This window comes from Cuculus canorus, chromosome 22 (genome assembly GCF_017976375.1).
Source record: "Cuculus canorus isolate bCucCan1 chromosome 22, bCucCan1.pri, whole genome shotgun sequence".
Lineage (NCBI taxonomy): Eukaryota > Metazoa > Chordata > Aves > Cuculiformes > Cuculidae > Cuculus > Cuculus canorus.
In genome coordinates, this window is record NC_071422.1 from 8,326,483 (window position 1) to 8,343,768 (window position 17,286).

The window sequence follows — 17,286 nt, forward strand, 5'->3', positions numbered from 1 at the left end:
ACACGCACCCCGTTTGTAAGCTGTGAGGAGGGGGAATTTCCCGAGGGGCCTCTGTGAGCTTCCATCTCAAACATGGATGTTGCTGCTCCTCTCCTACTCGGGAAGCTCGATTCCTGCGAGTGCGGACCGGAACCCTTTGCTGTTATTGCTCAGTTGCCACCGTACGTTTGGATGGAAATGTTTGTTTCTGCGCTCGTTTTGCTCCTTTTGCAATGTGGGATGAGTCTCTGATGAGCTGCACTTGGCTCCGATAGAGGAGCCCAGTTCGGATGCCTCTGGCTTTGCTGTGGCTGTGGATGGAAGCCCGACGGCTCTTGGTGAGCGCCTCAAACTGCCTCGGAGGTGGAGAGCAGGGACTGTGGCTGGGAATACTGGGATGTGAAGTGTTCTCCGATGAAGCTGTTACTTTTACCGCTGGCTTTAGAACCGAAGATGGCCAGAAGCTCGGAGGCGGTGTTACGGACACAAACCCATTCTCAGCCTGGCATCTGTGCCTCCTCCATTCCTGGGAGCCTCTGTTGGAACAGCGGGTGCCTGGATTCTCCTCGCATTTGATGGCCCTGCGCAGTGCAAGTTTCAAGCCCCGTAACAAACCAATGATTGGCGCTGTGAAAGCTTGTTAATTGAAGCGATGGCTTTGTTGCCAGCCCGGGCAGGGATGGCTCTTGGGATCATATCCAGTTCCATCAAGCATCCGACGCCCACCAGTTAAGGGAATCAATGGAAAATGCTGCCGGGGGGGGATGAAAGCTGATCGAGGTGATTCACAGAGCTAAAATAACTGCTGTGGGCGGCTGGCGGGCGCTCGGGCTGGCATTTGGCTTGGCAGATGTTGGGGTCATGAGTCATTCCAGCAAATAAAGGCCTAAACTTGGAATTGTTTGGCTTCCACAGGCATCAGGTTGATTGCCCGAGTCCCTGCCCGGGCATGGGGAAGGGGTTTGGAGGGCTCTGCCCCAAGTGGGGGGGCGAGAGGATGCAGGGATGGCTGGACCAGAAAGGGGGGGGGGGGGGCAGAGTGGTCAGCCAATGAGTGGGCGGGGTCTTGTTGGTGGTGGGCGGGTTATGTGGTAGTGGGCGTGGGCAGTCGGGAGTGGGCGGGGCCAGATGACAGGTGTCTGGTGGGGGCTGTGTGGGTGGTGGGCGTGGTCAGCTGGCGAGGAGACTATTCACTATGTGAGGGGGCGTGGCCAGAGGGGATCGGGCGTGGCCCTGGTCATTTTTTAAGTGGGCGTGGTCAACGAGCATGTGGTGGGCGTGGCCGGCAGCGCGGTCGCGCGCCCCGCGGAGGTTTGTGCCTCGCCGGCCGCCGTCGTGCCGCCGGCCCCACCCGCCATATTGAGCCCGGCGCGCGGCGGAGCGGCGGGCGGCGATGGGTGAGGGGGCGAGCGGCGGGGCCGGGCCGGGCTCCCGGGGGAGATGGAGCGAGGGGGAAGCCGGGCGGGCTCGGGGAGCGGGGCCGAGCGCTGGGCGGGGCGCTGGGGAGCTGGGAGTGCGCTCCGCCCGCTGAGGGGGGCGGGTCCCGCGGCGCGGCCTCGCCCGCAGCCCCGGCGGCGCCCCCGGTGCTCCCCGCGCTTGGCCCGCAGCCCCAGGACTCCCCAGGCCCCCCCTGCTGCCCAGCCCGCAGACCCACAGCGCTGCCCGCCACCCCCCTGCAGCCCAGCCCGTGCCGCTGGGGCTCTCGGAGCCCCTGCTGCTCCCCCTCCGCACCCCACTGCTTTTCTGTAGCCCCCACTTGTGCCCGCAGGTTTCTCCTGCGCTCCTCGAGTGCTCCTGACTCCTGCCGTGGTCCCCCGTGGCCCCTGGCCTGCTCCTTCGCAGCCCACCCGGCGCCCTCAGAACTCCTGCAGCCCCCAAGCTGCACTCGTGGAGCTCCGAAGTGTCCCCCTCAGCTTTTTTCCCAGGCCCAGCTCTTCCCTCCTAATGCTTTCCCCTCTCCAGACTCTGTTGTTTTGGTGACCTAAGCCTCAAACCCATTACCTTCACCTCCCCCCGGATCCTGTCCATCTGGTGCCCTCATCTTGTGTCCTGGAGGGTTCCTGTGCCTCTCCTTTTTCCCTGCATCACAAGGACTCTGTGCCCTGGCGCACACTGGGGTTCCTGCTCTGTTGTCTGTCCCCCCCAGCTCCCCCCATGCTGCAGCTGCCCCTGCCCCACTGGCCCCTGTCACCCATCTCGGGATTTCTCTGCTTTGCTCGGGTCTGGCCCCAGCGCAGCCTTGCGCCTCGTCCCTCACTGGGACCTTGCACAGCTCTCTGGAGCTCAGCGTAAGCTTTAAAACCTGTTTGAGAGCTGTTTATAAACCTCCAGCCGATTTTCTTTGCTCTGGATGCTCACCGCTAAGTGGTGCAAACTGGAAATCGGCAATCAGAAAAGGAAACTTGAGGCAATTGATGTGACTTGATCTGAGTTGCTTCAGAGCTCAGATTTCACTTCCAGTAAGTGTCATGTGATCACCCCACGCTTTCTCTAAGTTGTCCAGGTTCTGAGGTCAAACAGGATCCAGAGGAGGTTTTTAACACCTTGTTGTTATTGTTGTTGTTTACAGTGTGGGAAGCAAGTGCAGGAAAAGCTGACTTTAGGCTGACATCACGTTGAGCTCTGCCGAGCAAATGCAACAGTCACGAATGCCCTAAAACTGCTGGGTATTTTTCTCCCTCCTTAAAGGAGCATAAAAAGGAAAAAGCCAGTGTTTGTGGTTTTAAAAGAGCTGTGAATTTGGATTCCAGCACAACACTGGGCAAAGGGGGACCCCCGATTTACTGACCAATTTGTTTAACCTCTCCATAAGAGCATTGTTCTGCCTGTAAAGCAGGGATTACACCACAGCCATGCAGATTAAATTCCTTGTAAACCGCCTGGGTTGAGAGAGAGCATGGAAAGCTTCTTCCTGCTCGAGGAAGCCTATGTGTGTGAGACTGTGGCCTCTCGGTGGTTTCACAGCACCCTAACAAGCTGCTGCGTGTCTCCGGAGCATCGGGAGCTATCTGGGACCACATCTATAGCCGGCAGCAAACAGGAGAGGGGGAGAAAGGCTGAGCAAAGCTGCGCTGGGCTGGAAGTGAGTGCTGGGTTGCTGTTGTCACAGGGGTGCGGTGAGCAGAGGAGCCTCAATATCAATCCTTTCCTTTCAGTGTTAAGGACTGAAGACACAACCACGCAGTGAAGAGCAGAGAAGCCCACTGGAAGCAGAGCCCTGCGCACCCTCTGTTGTTATGGCAGGGGGACGGCGGGGCCCCAACCGCACCTCCTACTGCCGAAATCCCCTCTGTGAGCCTGGGGCCGCTGGCGGCTCCGGCCATTCCACGAGTTCCTCGGTCACGGGTGTACGCTCACGCACCAGGTATGTCTGCCTCTGCACATCCTCACGCTGGCAGGCCAGCTACTCTGCTCTGAGGCCGCCTGTGCCTCCCCATCTCACACCGCTGCTTCCTCTGGGTCGGGGATTTGTTGACTCCCAGTGTCTGGCTGACATCCTTTCCCTGTATGCGGCAGTGTCCGTGCTACATGTTGCAGTTGGGATAGGTGGGTTGCAACTTGCCCAAGGCTGTTAGGTGTTTGATCAGACCACAACACTTCCAAGAGTGTTCAAAAGCCTTTGGTGACCCTAGAGTAAAAAGTGAGAAGAGAATCAAGTATTTACCCAAAGCCTGACTCTGGAGTTGTGGTTGTTGCCTCTCCTGTGACCTGATATTACATCAGGTGAGGCGTTTCTGGGGCAGACTTCAGCAGGGCCAGGCGATGTGCAGGCTGCAGGGGTTTTAGGTTTAGCTTGGCTTCTTGGTTACATTTCTACAGCTGAGACAGAGAAGGAATGCGAAGCGCAGCACCGATAGCAGGAGGTGCCTTAGGAACTCACTGCAAGTGAAATGTTATATGTGTCTTAACACAATCCCTGCTGAGGGTCCGAGGCCAAGGAATCGCGAGGACAAGTTATTCAAACAAGCTGTTGCAAGGCCACGGGAGGAGGAGTGATCCACCTTGTGCGTGCTTTGCCATGAAAGCCTGCACCAAGGTTCTTGTTGCAAACAGGTCGTGCAGTACAAACCCAGGCCTCTGTTTGTCTTTGCTGCACATCAGGCCCAGCTGAGGAGTCCAGGGTACTCGATGCTGTTTTTGATTAGGAGAGGCTTTTACTGTTCCTGCGAAAGTGCCCTGAGGTCTCGTGTGTCTGTTCAAAGCAGAAAGGGCTCTGTGTTCATATTTAAAGCCCTTTTCTGGAGGACCCCAACAGGAACTCTTGTCCCATGTGCTAGAACAGAGCTTATTGGGTTCCTCAGGACTGATAAATCCAGTCAGTCTTGTCAGCTTGGGAATCTGTGGGTTTTGGAGAGACAACTTGAGTTTCTAAAGTTTTCCCCCATTTGTGGCCTCACTTTAAGCTCTCAGCCTTCTGTTTTAGAAAGCCTGAGCTGACCCTGTCCAGCCTGTATCAAGAGTCTTTGTCCAGTCACGCTCCAAGACTTCTGCCTCATGTTGGGATGTTCAACAGGAGTCAGTGCTCTGTAGTTCCTTTGAAACCCACACCCAGATTCCTTTGGCTGTTGTTATTTAGAGGTTGCAAATCAGGAGAGATCTATCCAGGATATATTAATTCCCCTCCCTTTAAGCACTGCTGTCTGGGGTTGTGTGCGTGCTTGCACAGGAATATCCACCTCTGGCTGAACTTGTTTTTCCTCCATAGTTGAATAGAAGTTGAAGAATGAGAAAGGGCTTGTGCTTAATTGCTCTGTATTTCATGTTCAAGCACTCTCAGAAATGTAAAAAGCAACTTGAGGCCTAAAAGCTTCCAATTAATTAAGAAGGGCCACTGATTGCCCCTTGAACAGCACAACACTGCCACGGCTTTGGAACCTGACTCAGCGCAAGGGGTTTAATATCAAATGACCTGGTGCCATAGACTGGCCTGGTTCCAGATATCGCTTCACTGGGTAAATTCCTGCTTGCGTCTGCCTGTATCGGTTATCCTGGGTATCCTCAGGGGGCTGACGCTTCTGGTTTGTGGCAGCCACTGACTGTGAGAGTCAGTGGAGGTTTCTTAGTCGGTACTAGACCACCAACTTCATCGGAGTTTGTGGGCTGGAGGACAGCGCTGTGTTCATCTCAGGGAAATGACCACTGGCTTTTGGTTTGCCTTGGTAGGAGCGGTTCGGGTACCGGCCTTTCCAGCCCCCCTTTGGCAGCTCAGACAGTCGTCCCCCTCCGGCACTGCAAAATCCCGGAGCTGCCTGTGGAGAGGAGCGTGCTGTTTGAACTCCAGCTCTTCTTCTGTCACCTTGTTGCACTGTTTGTCCACTATATCAACATCTACAAAACCGTGTGGTGGTACCCGCCCTCCCACCCGCCTTCGCACACGTCACTGGTAAGCACGGAAGGACGGCTGCTGTCTCGGGGTATCCCAGGCTATCTCCTGGCTGTTAGACACAGAGTTTGCTCAATATCTTTGATGCAAGCTACACGGGACTCCACAGCCCTGGGGTTTCTCCTCTGGCCCTTATTTGGCAAATTTTGGGCACTGGCTGTTTGGCATTCTCTTCCTGATCTTGGAATAGAGAGACCAAGGAGAAAAGGAATGACTTGGGAGCTTCTCTGTTAAATGTGGGGTTCTGCTGCCTGACGGAAAGTGGAATCACTTTGGTTTTGTCACCGCAGAACTTTCATCTCATTGACTTAAACGTGCTGACAGTGACCACGATCGTCCTGGCACGCCGGCTGATCAGTGCTGTTGTGAAGGAGGTAAAGTCCCCATGCGGATCTCGGAACCATTCTGTCCTGTCAGGCAAAATGTGAAGCTCTGTCTCCCTTTTGCTGTTCCAAACTCTTGTCCTTTTCCAAAAAACTGTGCTGTGTCCAAGTCAGAAACCTGGGCATGGTTTTGGATGGGAAGAACAGAGAGAAGAAACAAGCACCTCAAACTAATGCATGTGGCTCTCGGTCCTTCTGTGATTGTATCTGAATTGCTCTCCCAACTCGACAATAGCAATTCTACGTTCTTCCCTGGGAAGAACAGTGTTTGGCTCTTTCCCTCAACAACTCCTGCTTTTTTGCCAGGAGGAACCTGTGCAGTTGGTTTCTGCCGACTGCAGAAGCTGCCCGTGGTGAGCAGCTCTGGGAGGGAGGGCCGGTCACACCACTGACTCCCAGCTCTGAGCGTGCTCCCCGTTCCAGCCTCACGAATGGCCCTGGTTTTAGGCAAGTCCAAATCCCGGCCTACAGAAGCCTCCCCTTCCTGGTGGCGGTCAAACAGAGCCTCTCGCTAGCTTCTCCTTTATGCATACAAAGTTGATTTTACAGATTGAGCACTGCTTATTTGCTTTTTGCTTCCTGCAGGAAAAGCAAGTGAGTTTCCCCTCTGCCCAGCTCTCTCTTCTCTCCCCACAGGCTTCCCAGAGTGGCAAAGTCTCCCTGCCACGCTCTGTTTTCCTGGTGATCACTCGGTTTGCTGTTCTCACTGGCACAGGCTGGAGTTTGTGTCGATCGATAATTCACCTTTTCAGAACCTACTCCTTCCTTAATCTCCTGTTCCTGTGTTACCCGTAAGTATCCCCTCTGGCACTTACCTGTGATTTCTGATGTTGCTTCAGTGCAGTGGGTGTTGCTCAGTTGAAATGAAGCCTGAGAGTAAATAAGCACTTAAGCTGCCCTTTTCTCTCTTGCTTTGTCACATTTCTTCTTGGTGGCAGGGCATACCTTTAACATTTGCCTGTATTTCAGCTTTAACGTAAGCATTAATTATAGTTCTTAGCTTGCTCGTCCTCTGAAATCAGAGAATTCAACCCTTGTCTCCAGTTTACCTGAGCCTTTTGGTGTCTCTGCCAGGGGAGCAGCCCAAATTGCTTTCCTGCTTCACATTGCCTGACAAAAGACAGCCAGTTCTGTGGCCGGTCAGGCAGTGGGAGTAGCTCCCTCCTTTCTGGTAGATGCAGGAGGAAGCATCTCATAAAGACCTGAGATGTGTTGTTTGTGTTTGAGATCAGGTTGGTGAAGCTCTTTTCTAGAGCTTCTGTAGGCACCAGATCTGTGTAGGAAGGGGTAGTGGCAACGCTGAGCTGTGGCCAACGAAGGCGTCGCAGCCGGAGCTCGTGTGGAAATAACTCTGCGCTTTGTGCTCCAGGTTTGGCATGTACATCCCCTTCCTTCAGCTGAACTGTGACCTGCGGAAGACGGGCCTCTTCTCCCAGGTAGCCAGCTTCGGTCTCCGAGAGACCAGCGAAGTGAACACCAGGGGCAGAGACTACCTGACCGTCCTAAAGGAGACCTGGAAGCAGCACACTCGGCAGATGTACGGCATGGAGGCCATGCCCACTCACGCCTGCTGCCTCTCCCCAGATCTCATCCGCAACGAGGTGGAGTACCTGAAAATGGACTTTAACTGGCGGATGAAGGAGGTGCTGGTGAGCTCCATGCTCAGTGCCTACTACGTGGCCTTTGTGCCGGTCTGGTTTGTGAAGGTGAGCAAGGGCCAGCGCTGCTCTTGTGGACACGGCTTGTGTGGGGGTGGCTGGGAAGGGGGAATCCAGGGTGGGGAGGGCGTCTGCTCTCCTGCTTAGCTGGGACATGGAAGAGGCGTGGCAGGGGCTGGTCTGTGTGCACAGGCATCTGCATCAAACTCAGTTACAGAGGCCCTGTGAAAAGTAAGAAGCTAAACTGTCGGGTTTTAGCTTTGCTTAAACTCCAGATGACAAAGGGCAATGTTGTTCTGACAAAGTGTATTCTGACTGTGGTGAGTGTGAGCATCTGTTGGGGAGCTGTGTCTTCCCCCTGCCTCCCTTTGGAGCTGGAAGGGCTCCAGGCCAGACAGTTCTTCACACACTGACCACTTTTGAGAGCAGAGCAGCAGGAGAAGGGGAGTGGTGTCCATAAGGGAGACGTCATGAAGGAGGATGGACCTCATTAGGGTTCTTAGTTGTTCCTGTATGTTGTACAATGAGACAGATGTCTTGTAGTAAATATGTCAGACTTCAGGGATATATTTCCCTTCTCCTGAGGAGCTGCTGCTCCCACCATTGTCAGCTGAACCATGGAGAGCATCCAGAGCTGTGTCGCCGTGTTTGGTGATGCATGATGATGGCACAAACATGTGACTGTGGTGTGCTCATGAGCCGTAGAGCAGCCATCCTGTGTGAGCACTGCTTTTTCACACAGGATTAGCAGCTACGTGAAAAAACTCTCCTGTTACCTACCTGAGTTCTTTGTGCTTTGGTGGCTTTGTTGGGTGAGGCTGTCCAAACACGCTGTCACACATCTTTCTTGTCTCCCCACAGAACACTCAGTACTACGACAAGCGCTGGTCGTGTGAGCTCTTCCTGCTGGTTTCCATCAGCACGTCGGTGATCCTGATGCAGTACCTGCTGCCTGCGCGCTACTGCGACCTGCTCCACAAAGCCGCCGCGCACCTGGGCTGCTGGCAGAAGGTCGACCCAGCCCTCTGCTCCAATGTGCTCCAGCACCAGTAAGGAACTCTCCTGGGATCAGGGCTGGAATTTTTTCTCCTAGCTGGCCTGCCTGTTGGCATGAATGGAGGCTGGATGGCGAGCTCAGCTTTGCAATCGCCTCTCCTCCTCTTGTTGCTCAAAACAAACTGAGGGTAAGAAAAATGGAAGCAGAGTCGTAGGCTGGCACACGTGACTGCTTACGGATGCCATCTGTACTGTCCGCTTCCAAGCACAGTGGGCAGGTCTGACACCGGCAGCTCCTGCTACAGGTAACTGCTGTTTGTCACTGCATAGTCACATGCCTCTGGGCCGGACTGCGCTCAGAACTGGCAGTGGCTTTACTGCAGCAGCCAGCACCGCAGGAGCTGCTCCGATGTTGTTCCAGCTGAGGGTGGGAAGGCGGCAGACCCCTCCTTCAACTGTGGAAGGAGAAATCAGAGCCCTCTGCTTGTTCCCTGCAGGTGGACAGAGGAGTGCATGTGGCCGCAGGGAGTGTTGGTGAAGCACAGCAAGAATGTGTACAAAGCCGTGGGTCACTACAACGTGGCGGTGCCCTCGGACGTCTCACACTTCCGCTTTCACGTAAGAAAAGTCACATCTCCTTGCTGGGGACAGTGGTGTCAGACCTCGGCAGTGTCGCAGTCCCCTTGTCCTCAGCACCTCAAACAGCCTGAGCTAGTTCTCCAGGCAGGAGAGCCGCCCCTGGGGTGGAATGAGCTGGGTTCTGTACAGCTTTTCACATCAGTCACAGAATCACTGAGGTTGGAAAACACCTTTAAGGTCATCAAGTCCAACCGCAAACCCAACACTGCCAAGCTCACTGTTAAACCATGTCCCTGTGCAGATCTTTTCAATCCCTCCAGGGATGGGAACTTCTCTACAGCCCTGGGCAGCCTCTGCCAGTGCTTGACAACCCTTTTTGGGGGAGAAACTTTCCTGAGTATCCAACCTAAACTTCCGTTGGCACAACTTGAGGCCCTTTCCTCTCATCCATTCGCTTGTTACTTGGGAGAAGAGACCAGCACCCACCTTTCTGCTTTCTGGGAGCTGCAGGGAGTGATGAGGTCTCTCCTCAACCTCTTCTTCTCCAGGCGAAGCAGCCCCAGGGCCCTCAGCTGCTCCCCAGAGCCCCTGGGCTCTGGACCCTTCCCAGCTCCGTTCCCTTTCTCCGGACACGCTCCAGTGCCAGTCCGGTGTCTCCCATCGGAGCTGCCAGAAGGTGACCGGCCTGGGCAGCGTGGGGCTCCATCCAGAGTCCTTCACAGATCAGTGTGTTTCCAAAGGGGAATTCCAGGAGAATCCTCACCAGCGTCTGCCTCACACCTTGTGTGGAAAAGGCATCCCAAAGGCTCTGACCTCACTTGGTGCCTTATTGTGGACTCTCCCACAGTTCTTTTTCAGCAAACCGCTGAGAATCCTCAACATCCTGATCCTGCTGGAGGGAGCCGTCATCTTCTACCAGCTTTACTCGCTCATCTCTTCGGAGAAGTGGCACCAGACGATCTCACTGGCTCTGATCCTCTTCAGCAATTACTACGCCTTCTTCAAGCTGCTGCGTGACCGTCTGGTGCTGGGCAAAGCCTACTCGTACTCTGCCAGCAGAGACTCGGAGCAGAAGTTGAATTAAAACAATTGCACTGATGCTCAGCTTATGACAGAACAAACAAAACCAGAAACCCTCAGAGCTTTGTATTTTTGTTACCACTGCTTTTTTTTCTTTGATAACTGATGTAATTAAAAGGAAAAACATATTTTTTTACTCCCAACAGTTGTTTATGTGTGTGTTGTCTGGTGAGACCCCCCAAGAGGGGCTCCTCCTGTTTGCAGTGGAGAGGAGGGATTTATTAACAACGGCACCCGGCTTGTAGAGGTTCAAACGCCGCTGCAGGAAGATGGGTACGATAAAGCTCACAGCGTCCAGCCTGGAATCCTTGACAAGGTGAGTCCTGATCCTGTGGGCTCCAGGGATCCCACGGGATCTCCTGCAGCCCTGGTGCTCGGTGGGCGCAGGGGAGGCTGCGCTGGGCTTTGAGCTGCTGCAGCGGCAGCGGAGCGAGGGGAGGGGGAGCCCGGGGGCTCCCGGGGCGGAGGAGAAGGAGGAGGAGGGGGCGCGGGGCTCGGGGCTGCCGGTGCCGCCGGTACCGGATCGGCCTTTGTGCCGCGGCGGCATTGCCGCCGCCAGGGGGAGCCCGGGGCGCACTCCTTATTCCCGGTTCTGATCCTGATCCCGGTTCCGATCCCAATCCCAATTTTGATCCTGGTACCTGCTCCTGATCCCGGTTCTGATCCAAATCCCAATCTTGATCCTGATTCCTGCTCCCGGTTCCAATCCCAGTCCCAGTCCTGATCCTGGTGCCAAGTCCCAGTACTCCCCATCCAGGTCCTGGTGCCCAGTCCCAATCCCCATTCCAATCCCGATCCTGGTGTCCACTCCTGCTCCCAGTGCTGGTCCTGCTCCTGGTGCCCAGTTCCACTCCTGGTGCCCCATCCTGGTCTTGGTGCTACTCCTGATACTGGTCCTGATCCCAGTGCCCAGTTCCGATCCCATTTCCAGGGCCGATTCTGGTCCAGCAGTGCCGCTCTTGGATTCCCACCCGCCCTGGGCTGATCATTGTGAATGAAGCCAGGGATTAAACACCGGACCGAGGCCGGACTCCGTGGCCCGCTGGTCCCACAGTGGCACCGTCCCGGCGTTCCAGCTGTGCACGGGATGCCGTGCCCGGCCGTGCCAGATGTGACCCCCAAGGAGCGAGGTGACCCCAGGCACGGCACGGGGGTCCTGGCTGAGCCCCGCTGCCTGCCCGAGCGTCCCAGACTGCCACCCCGGGGCCACAGCGGGGCCACCAGGAGCGAAGGCACCACCACACACCCATTTTTTTATCAGGTTACGTCGAGAAAAAGGCAGGAGGAGCGGGAAAGACAAGGGATGGGGCTGGGGTGCAGATGAGCCCCCACGCCGGCACCGGGGCAGCGCAAGGGGACGGGGATGGAGCTGAGCCCCCCGCGCACAGGGGGGATGCAGTGGCCAAGGGGCAGGGGGGCTGCAATGAGCCCCCCAGCATCCCAGCAGGTCCTGAGGGGTTCAGGGTGGGGGGAGGCCCCCCAGTCTGTCCCTTGGCTCCCAGGTCCGGCCTCTGGATGGGATGGCTGAGGGGCATGAGGATGTCGGGGTGTGCCTGCGCCCCGGCCCCCTCCCCACTGCGGCAGAAGGAAACGGCCGTGTCCAGCCTTTCCCGAGGATGAGGGTTTCCTTCCTCCCATTGAGTGGGGACCCTGAGGTTAGCACGCAGCCGTGGGGCGCACGGCCTGTGGGAAGGGGGGGACTGGCAGAGAGGTGGGGAGCGGAGACCCCCCGAGAGCCTGGGGTGCAGCTCCCACAGGACCCCCTTTCCTCACCCGCCTGACTGGACAGGATCACAGCAGCTGCAGGCAGGAATGATGGTCAGGATGGAGACGTGGTATTTCCCTTCTCTACTTCCCCATTGCTTCACCCCCTCACACCCCTTTGCTCTGGAGATCTTTTGGGGGCAAGAAGAAGCCTCGCAGAGGGGGTGGCTCTGGGGTGATGGATCCCATACCCCCCACGGTGCCTCGACCGAGCTGCAGCCCCCCTGGCTACAAGTTTTGGGCTCCCAGACACACCAGGAGGGCTTGGAGATCCCCCATGTCCCGCAACACAACCCTCAGTGAGAGCTTCCCAGCTCTGGTGGGTGCCTGGACCCTGCTGCACCCCCAGCCGCGTCCTCCTCCAGGGACATGGCCGGGGTGTGGGGTATGGGATTCCCAGAAAAGGTTTTCCTGCTGCTGAGAAGGGCAGAGTGCTCCGGGAGTTTCTTATTTCCCCCTCCCAAATCTTCTGGCAGCATCAGAGGGGCTTTCCCAGGGATCCCAGGGGCTTTCATGGGCCCTGGTGGGGATGGACACGGGTGTCCCAGGGGAGATCCCAGGTGGGAATTCCCCCGGGCGCTCCTTGGAGGTGGCTTCTTGGGGGACCCCACTCCTTGGTGACCCCACGGGTCCAGGGCAACTCGCCCAGTTCCCAGCCCGCAGGCAGCGCTGCACCCCAGGGCTCCCGGTCTGGCCGGGCTCCATCTGCCACCCTCCCAACACCCGCTAATCCCGGGATTAATGGCCAGATGCCAGGCACAGGTACCGAGGATCCCTCGGGAGGAGGGTACGGACATCAAAGTGCAGGCAATTACAGCTCATCCCATACCTGCGCCCGAGCTCTGCACCCATCCTGCCTGTGCTGAGCAGGACCAGGTGGCGATGGGGTGTCCCAGCCAGGAGGGCAGTGGGGACCCGCGTGGGCTGGGGATGCGTCCTGGGGACCCCCAAGCACAGGACCCCAGGTTAGCGGCCGTGTTGGTGGGGTCACGGTGCAATAAGCCAGGCAGGAACACCCTTGCGGGACTCGGTGCTGACATTGTGCAGACCCCCAGTGCTGCACGTGTGCGGGGGACGAGCTCCGCTCCCGCTGCCCCCCGGGACTCCCCACGCCGCTTCCCAGCAGACGCAGCTGATGGGAAACAGCTGTTTTCCCCGAAGAGTCCATCCTGACATCGCTGGCCTGTCCCCAGGACCTCCATCCGGTGGTTCCTGGCTGCTCCCAACCCAGCTCGGTGCAGGAGGATGACGGAGGCTGCCGTGCCCGACGCTGGTCTGCCCGCAGCAGTGCCCCCCACACCTGCCCCACACACCTGCCCCACACGTGCACAGCGTGGCGTGGCTAGAAACAACCGGCGCCGATTCCCCATCCGAGCCCGCAAATGCCTCCTTTCTCCCCGATGCAGCGGGTAAAGCCACTGCCACTTTCCAGCGCAGGGATGGTGTCGGTGGCCCCGATGCTCCGGTCGTGGGGGTCCTGGGTTGCTGGGTGAGCCCACAGCAGTGACACCCCACAGACACCCCCTTCCACCTCTTCGTCCTCCCAAAACCACCCGGTCGGTGCCCGAATCCATCGTCCAGCAGCCGCTGCTGTGGGGAGCAGGGGAGCAGGGCACCCCGCGGAGCCGAAGGTCCCCAGCCTGGCCCGGCGATGCACGCCGGCAGTCCCAGCTGGGCCGTGTCAGCCTTTATCTGGAGCCCGGTAGGTTTAATTCTTCTTTAGTAATCGTTTATGCCATTAATAAAGCCAAATCCCTAAAGCGGCTAATTAAGGGTTTGTTTGCCTGCCGCCACCTCACACCAGGGCTGGTTCTGTGTTAGATCAAAGGGAGGAAAACATCACAAGGGGGTGGTGGGAGCATCATCCCGTCCCAGCAGCATCCCTGCTCCCCGGGGATGGGAATCGGGGGGCAGGGAGCCATGCCAGCACCCCAGACCCAGAGCCCTGGGGTCCCCAATCCAGGAGGTGCCGAGCTGAGCCAGACACCACTGCCTCTGCCTGACCTTGCCCACGGCTCCCCTGGCCAAAACCGGGACAGGACATGGCCCACGGGGCCGCGTCCCGAGCCAGCGAGACCTGCTGTAATTGGCAGCCCTCAATTAGCGTGTGCACATCCTCATTAGCAATCACACACTTATTTTCTCATCTGAACGAGTCCCTGGTGGGGAGCTGGGATGCTCACGCACGGGGCCAGACCCTGACCCACCGAGCCTCTCTCAGTCCTCTGCTCGTCGCCCGAGACCGCCCAACTCATCGCACTTGTGCAGCGGAGCAGAGACAACGCCCGCAGCGCCCGCGGAGCAGATGGAGGCTCGCAGCGCGGGGCCAGATGGGCGGCACGCGGCAGAGCCGTCCCGCCATCCCCCCGCTCTGCTGCCGCTGCCATTTTACCAACCGGCTCCAGCGGCCGCTATAAATATTGAGCAGCTCCATGCTCGGCTCCGCTGCGGATCCGCCAGCCGGGGGGACAGCGGCTCCCACCGCCCCAACCGCTTTCCCCCAGCACTGGGGGTCGCTGGGCCGAGACCCCCACAGACACGTGGGGCGTCCCCTCCCGCAGCATCGTGCGGGCGCTGAGCCGCAGCGAGCGCGGCTGGAAACGCCTGCGGACTGGAAGGTGGTGAACAGGACTTTGGGGGGCGCAGGGATGTTTCCCGAGAGTTGGGGGCAAGGGGAGAGCAGGGAGAGCTGGGGCAGGTCGCCCACCTCGCGGGTCCGTGTCAGGCTCTGCCGTGGCGCCCTCCTGGCACTGTGAGGCTGAGCACCCCGAGCCCTTTTGGAGGTCCATGAGCCCTTTTGGAGGGGTCTTAGGCACCCTCAAACCCACCCCTACACCCTTGGGGGACCCCGGTCCTTGGTCAGAGCGCAGCCAGGAGCCCCACGGGCAGCAGCACTGCCTCAACGGCCATGACAGGGGAGTCCTGGGCATCCTGGCTGTGGCACAGGGGGGTCCTGAGCATTGTTCCCCGGCACAGGGGGGTCCTGGGCATCCAGCCTCCAGCACAGGCGGCAAGTGCCCGTGCCAGCAGCGGAGCAGAGCCGGTTGCAGCATCTCCCACCCTGCAGCCCAAGGCTGCGAGCCCCAGCACGCGCTGCTGCATGACACGCTGCGACCTGCAGCCCCAAGGGCGGCACAGGGGGGGCTGCAGCCGCCGGCTCGCCCAGGAAAAGCCCTTTCCTGGCACCCAGGAGTTTCGATCCTGCAGTGGGCACGGTCAGCGCCCCATCTTGCAGCACCCTGGCACAGCCCCATGGGACACGCGTGCAGCGGGGCTGCCCCTCGCCGGGATGGGCTTCCTCCCGTGCCACCGCCGCGGCCCCAAGCCTTTCCGCTGCTCTTCTGCTGACCCCAGGGCCGCTGGCTGCCTTCCTGCCCTGCTTCCTGCCCGCTGGCTGCAGCCGTGCAGCTTCCTCCCTGCCCCACATCCATCCCACATCCATCCTCCCTGCTCCACATCCATCCCATGTGCATCCCTGTGTCCATGCACCAGCGCTCCCAGCTTTCCCCGCACTGTCCATGCTCCCTCTGGCTCGTTCCCAGCCCTCGGATGGGGGGGATTTGGTCCTGCCGCGGTGTCCCCAACAGCCGCCCCGGGACCCTGTGCCCTCCGTGAGGCTCCGGCCCCGATGCCGCTCGGTCGGGCGATGGCAGGGGGTCCGCTTTGCCCCAACCGTTTGCTTCCAGCTCAGTGATGAAGGCATCGAACGGAGCGAGGCTGCCCGGGGCTCGCACCCGGGGAGCAGCGATTCCCCGTTTGCAATCACTTTTGGGGGTCTAACGCTGACCTAATTTATAACCCCCGCCCGCGGGTGGCAGGGATGGCAGCCAGGGAACGGGAAAGGGCTTTTTCCAGGAGCATCGATACCCCTCAACGCAACCGCCCCTGTGTTCCGGGAGGCGAAGGTGCCGCGGGTGGCTCGGCAGGGCTGCGCTGGCTCCCCACCGCCTCGGTGCTGAGGTCAGGCCGTTCCCACGCTGGATCCAAGGGTCTCCCCCAAACCGGTCGGGCGTGCGGAGCCGTGACTCAGCCCCGCGTCAGCCGTCGGGGAGCGGCGTGCGCAGGCAGGCACGGGGGGGCACGGGGCGCGGCGGCAGGATGGGACCTGCACGGGGCCCCCCGCTTCCCGGGCAGCCACGCCGGAGCCTTGAGCGAAGAGGGAAGCGAGAAATTTCCTTTTCCTCCCTTCTGCAGAGCGGGTGTCATCGCGCTGGGGTGACCCGGCCCTGCACCCCGCTCCCCACGGCAGCCCCGGGACTGGGAAGGGCCTCTTATCTCCCTTCCTGGTTGATGCAAGCTTTGCTCATCGCTGCTGCTCCCCGGGGCCCCGACGCTGGCAGGGTCACCTCCTCCAGACACAACCCTCCCTGCGGCGACGATGATGCCACCACCATCCCTCCATGGTCCTCACAGTGTTTTCACCCCTCTGGAATCACTCCTTGTCCCCTGGCTGCTTGGCCAAGACTTCCAGGGATTCCAGGACCTCTGGTCACTGGGGCCATCGGGAACCCCAACTCTCCGATCACCCCGGGGGCCGCGGCACCTCGCCACGCTCCCGGCATGGAAGCGGGTGGCCACCATCCCTTTGCGCCAGCCGGGAATGAGCGGATTAGGAGCCAAGATTATCGTCACTGCTGGCAGCCCCGGGAGGGCCGTGGGATGGGGACGAAGCGGGGAACAGGGATGGAGGGGGGCTGCTGCCTGGTGTGGGGCAGAGGGTGGTCACAGTGCTTCAATAGCGAGAGCCCAGCTGCCCCTGATCCCAGCGCTGCGGCATCCGGGCTCTAATAGAGCTGGGATGGTTAATTAGTCAGTGACAATTTATGTTAATTAGTCAGAGGAGCGAAGAGACTGATTCCTCTGCCACCTGGCTGGCGGTGCGGGGTGCCGGGCTTGGCCGGGGGGGGCACGTGTGTGCACGTGTGTGAGTGTGTGCACAGAGACCTCCACCTGCAGCTGTGAACGTCCACAGCCACTCACGCACCTGTCACCTCGTGCACCCATCAACATGCACACTCATGCACATGCACCCATGCGCCCATGCACCCATGCATCCATGCACCCATGCACCCATGCACATGCACATATGCATCCATGCACCCATGCACACGCAGCTCCAGAAGCCAAACTGACGCCAGCGCTGCGGCTCGGGGAGCTTTGAGGTGACCCCGCACAGATGAGGTGGGTGACGAGGGACACGGCAGCTCGGTCCCCGGGGCAGGACAGGGCGGGCACGGCTTCGGCAGCCGCGGTGGCCGCAGGCAGCGACAGGATGAGCAATGCGAGGTTTCCTGCGGGTGATTCATGCTCTTCCTCAACTTTGCTGCTGCAGGAACAAGAGCTGAGACCCCAGAGGAAGCCACAGGGATTTCCAGAAGGGATCAGAAAATCTCCCCTGCTTCACTGCCCGCTGTGATTTCCTCCCTCGTTCTGGGTGGAAACGCAGCCATTCTGGGGACGCAGG

General features: G+C 59.0%; 1 protein-coding gene across 5 annotated transcripts; it reads left to right on the forward strand.

Moving 5' to 3' along the window:
- The first annotated feature begins 452 nt into the window (after positions 1–452).
- On the forward strand, positions 453–10,195 carry TMEM39B (transmembrane protein 39B). 5 transcript variants are annotated; one of them, XM_054086308.1, is made up of 10 exons: positions 1,361–1,376; positions 2,345–2,438; positions 3,135–3,343; positions 5,143–5,362; positions 5,653–5,736; positions 6,382–6,536; positions 7,115–7,451; positions 8,265–8,452; positions 8,897–9,017; positions 9,826–10,195. In XM_054086308.1, the coding sequence occupies exons 3-10, from the start codon at positions 3,216–3,218 to the stop codon at positions 10,060–10,062; spliced, it is 1,470 nt and encodes a 489-aa protein (XP_053942283.1). In that variant the 5' UTR covers positions 1,361–1,376; positions 2,345–2,438; positions 3,135–3,215; the 3' UTR covers positions 10,063–10,195. The 5 variants fall into 5 exon arrangements, with proteins under 5 accessions (XP_053942279.1, XP_053942282.1, XP_053942283.1 ...); XM_054086304.1 differs by lacking the exons at positions 1,361–1,376; positions 2,345–2,438 and adding an exon at positions 453–585; XM_054086307.1 differs by lacking the exon at positions 2,345–2,438 and having other exon boundaries at positions 1,237–1,376.
- Positions 10,196–17,286: the final 7,091 nt, after the last annotated feature.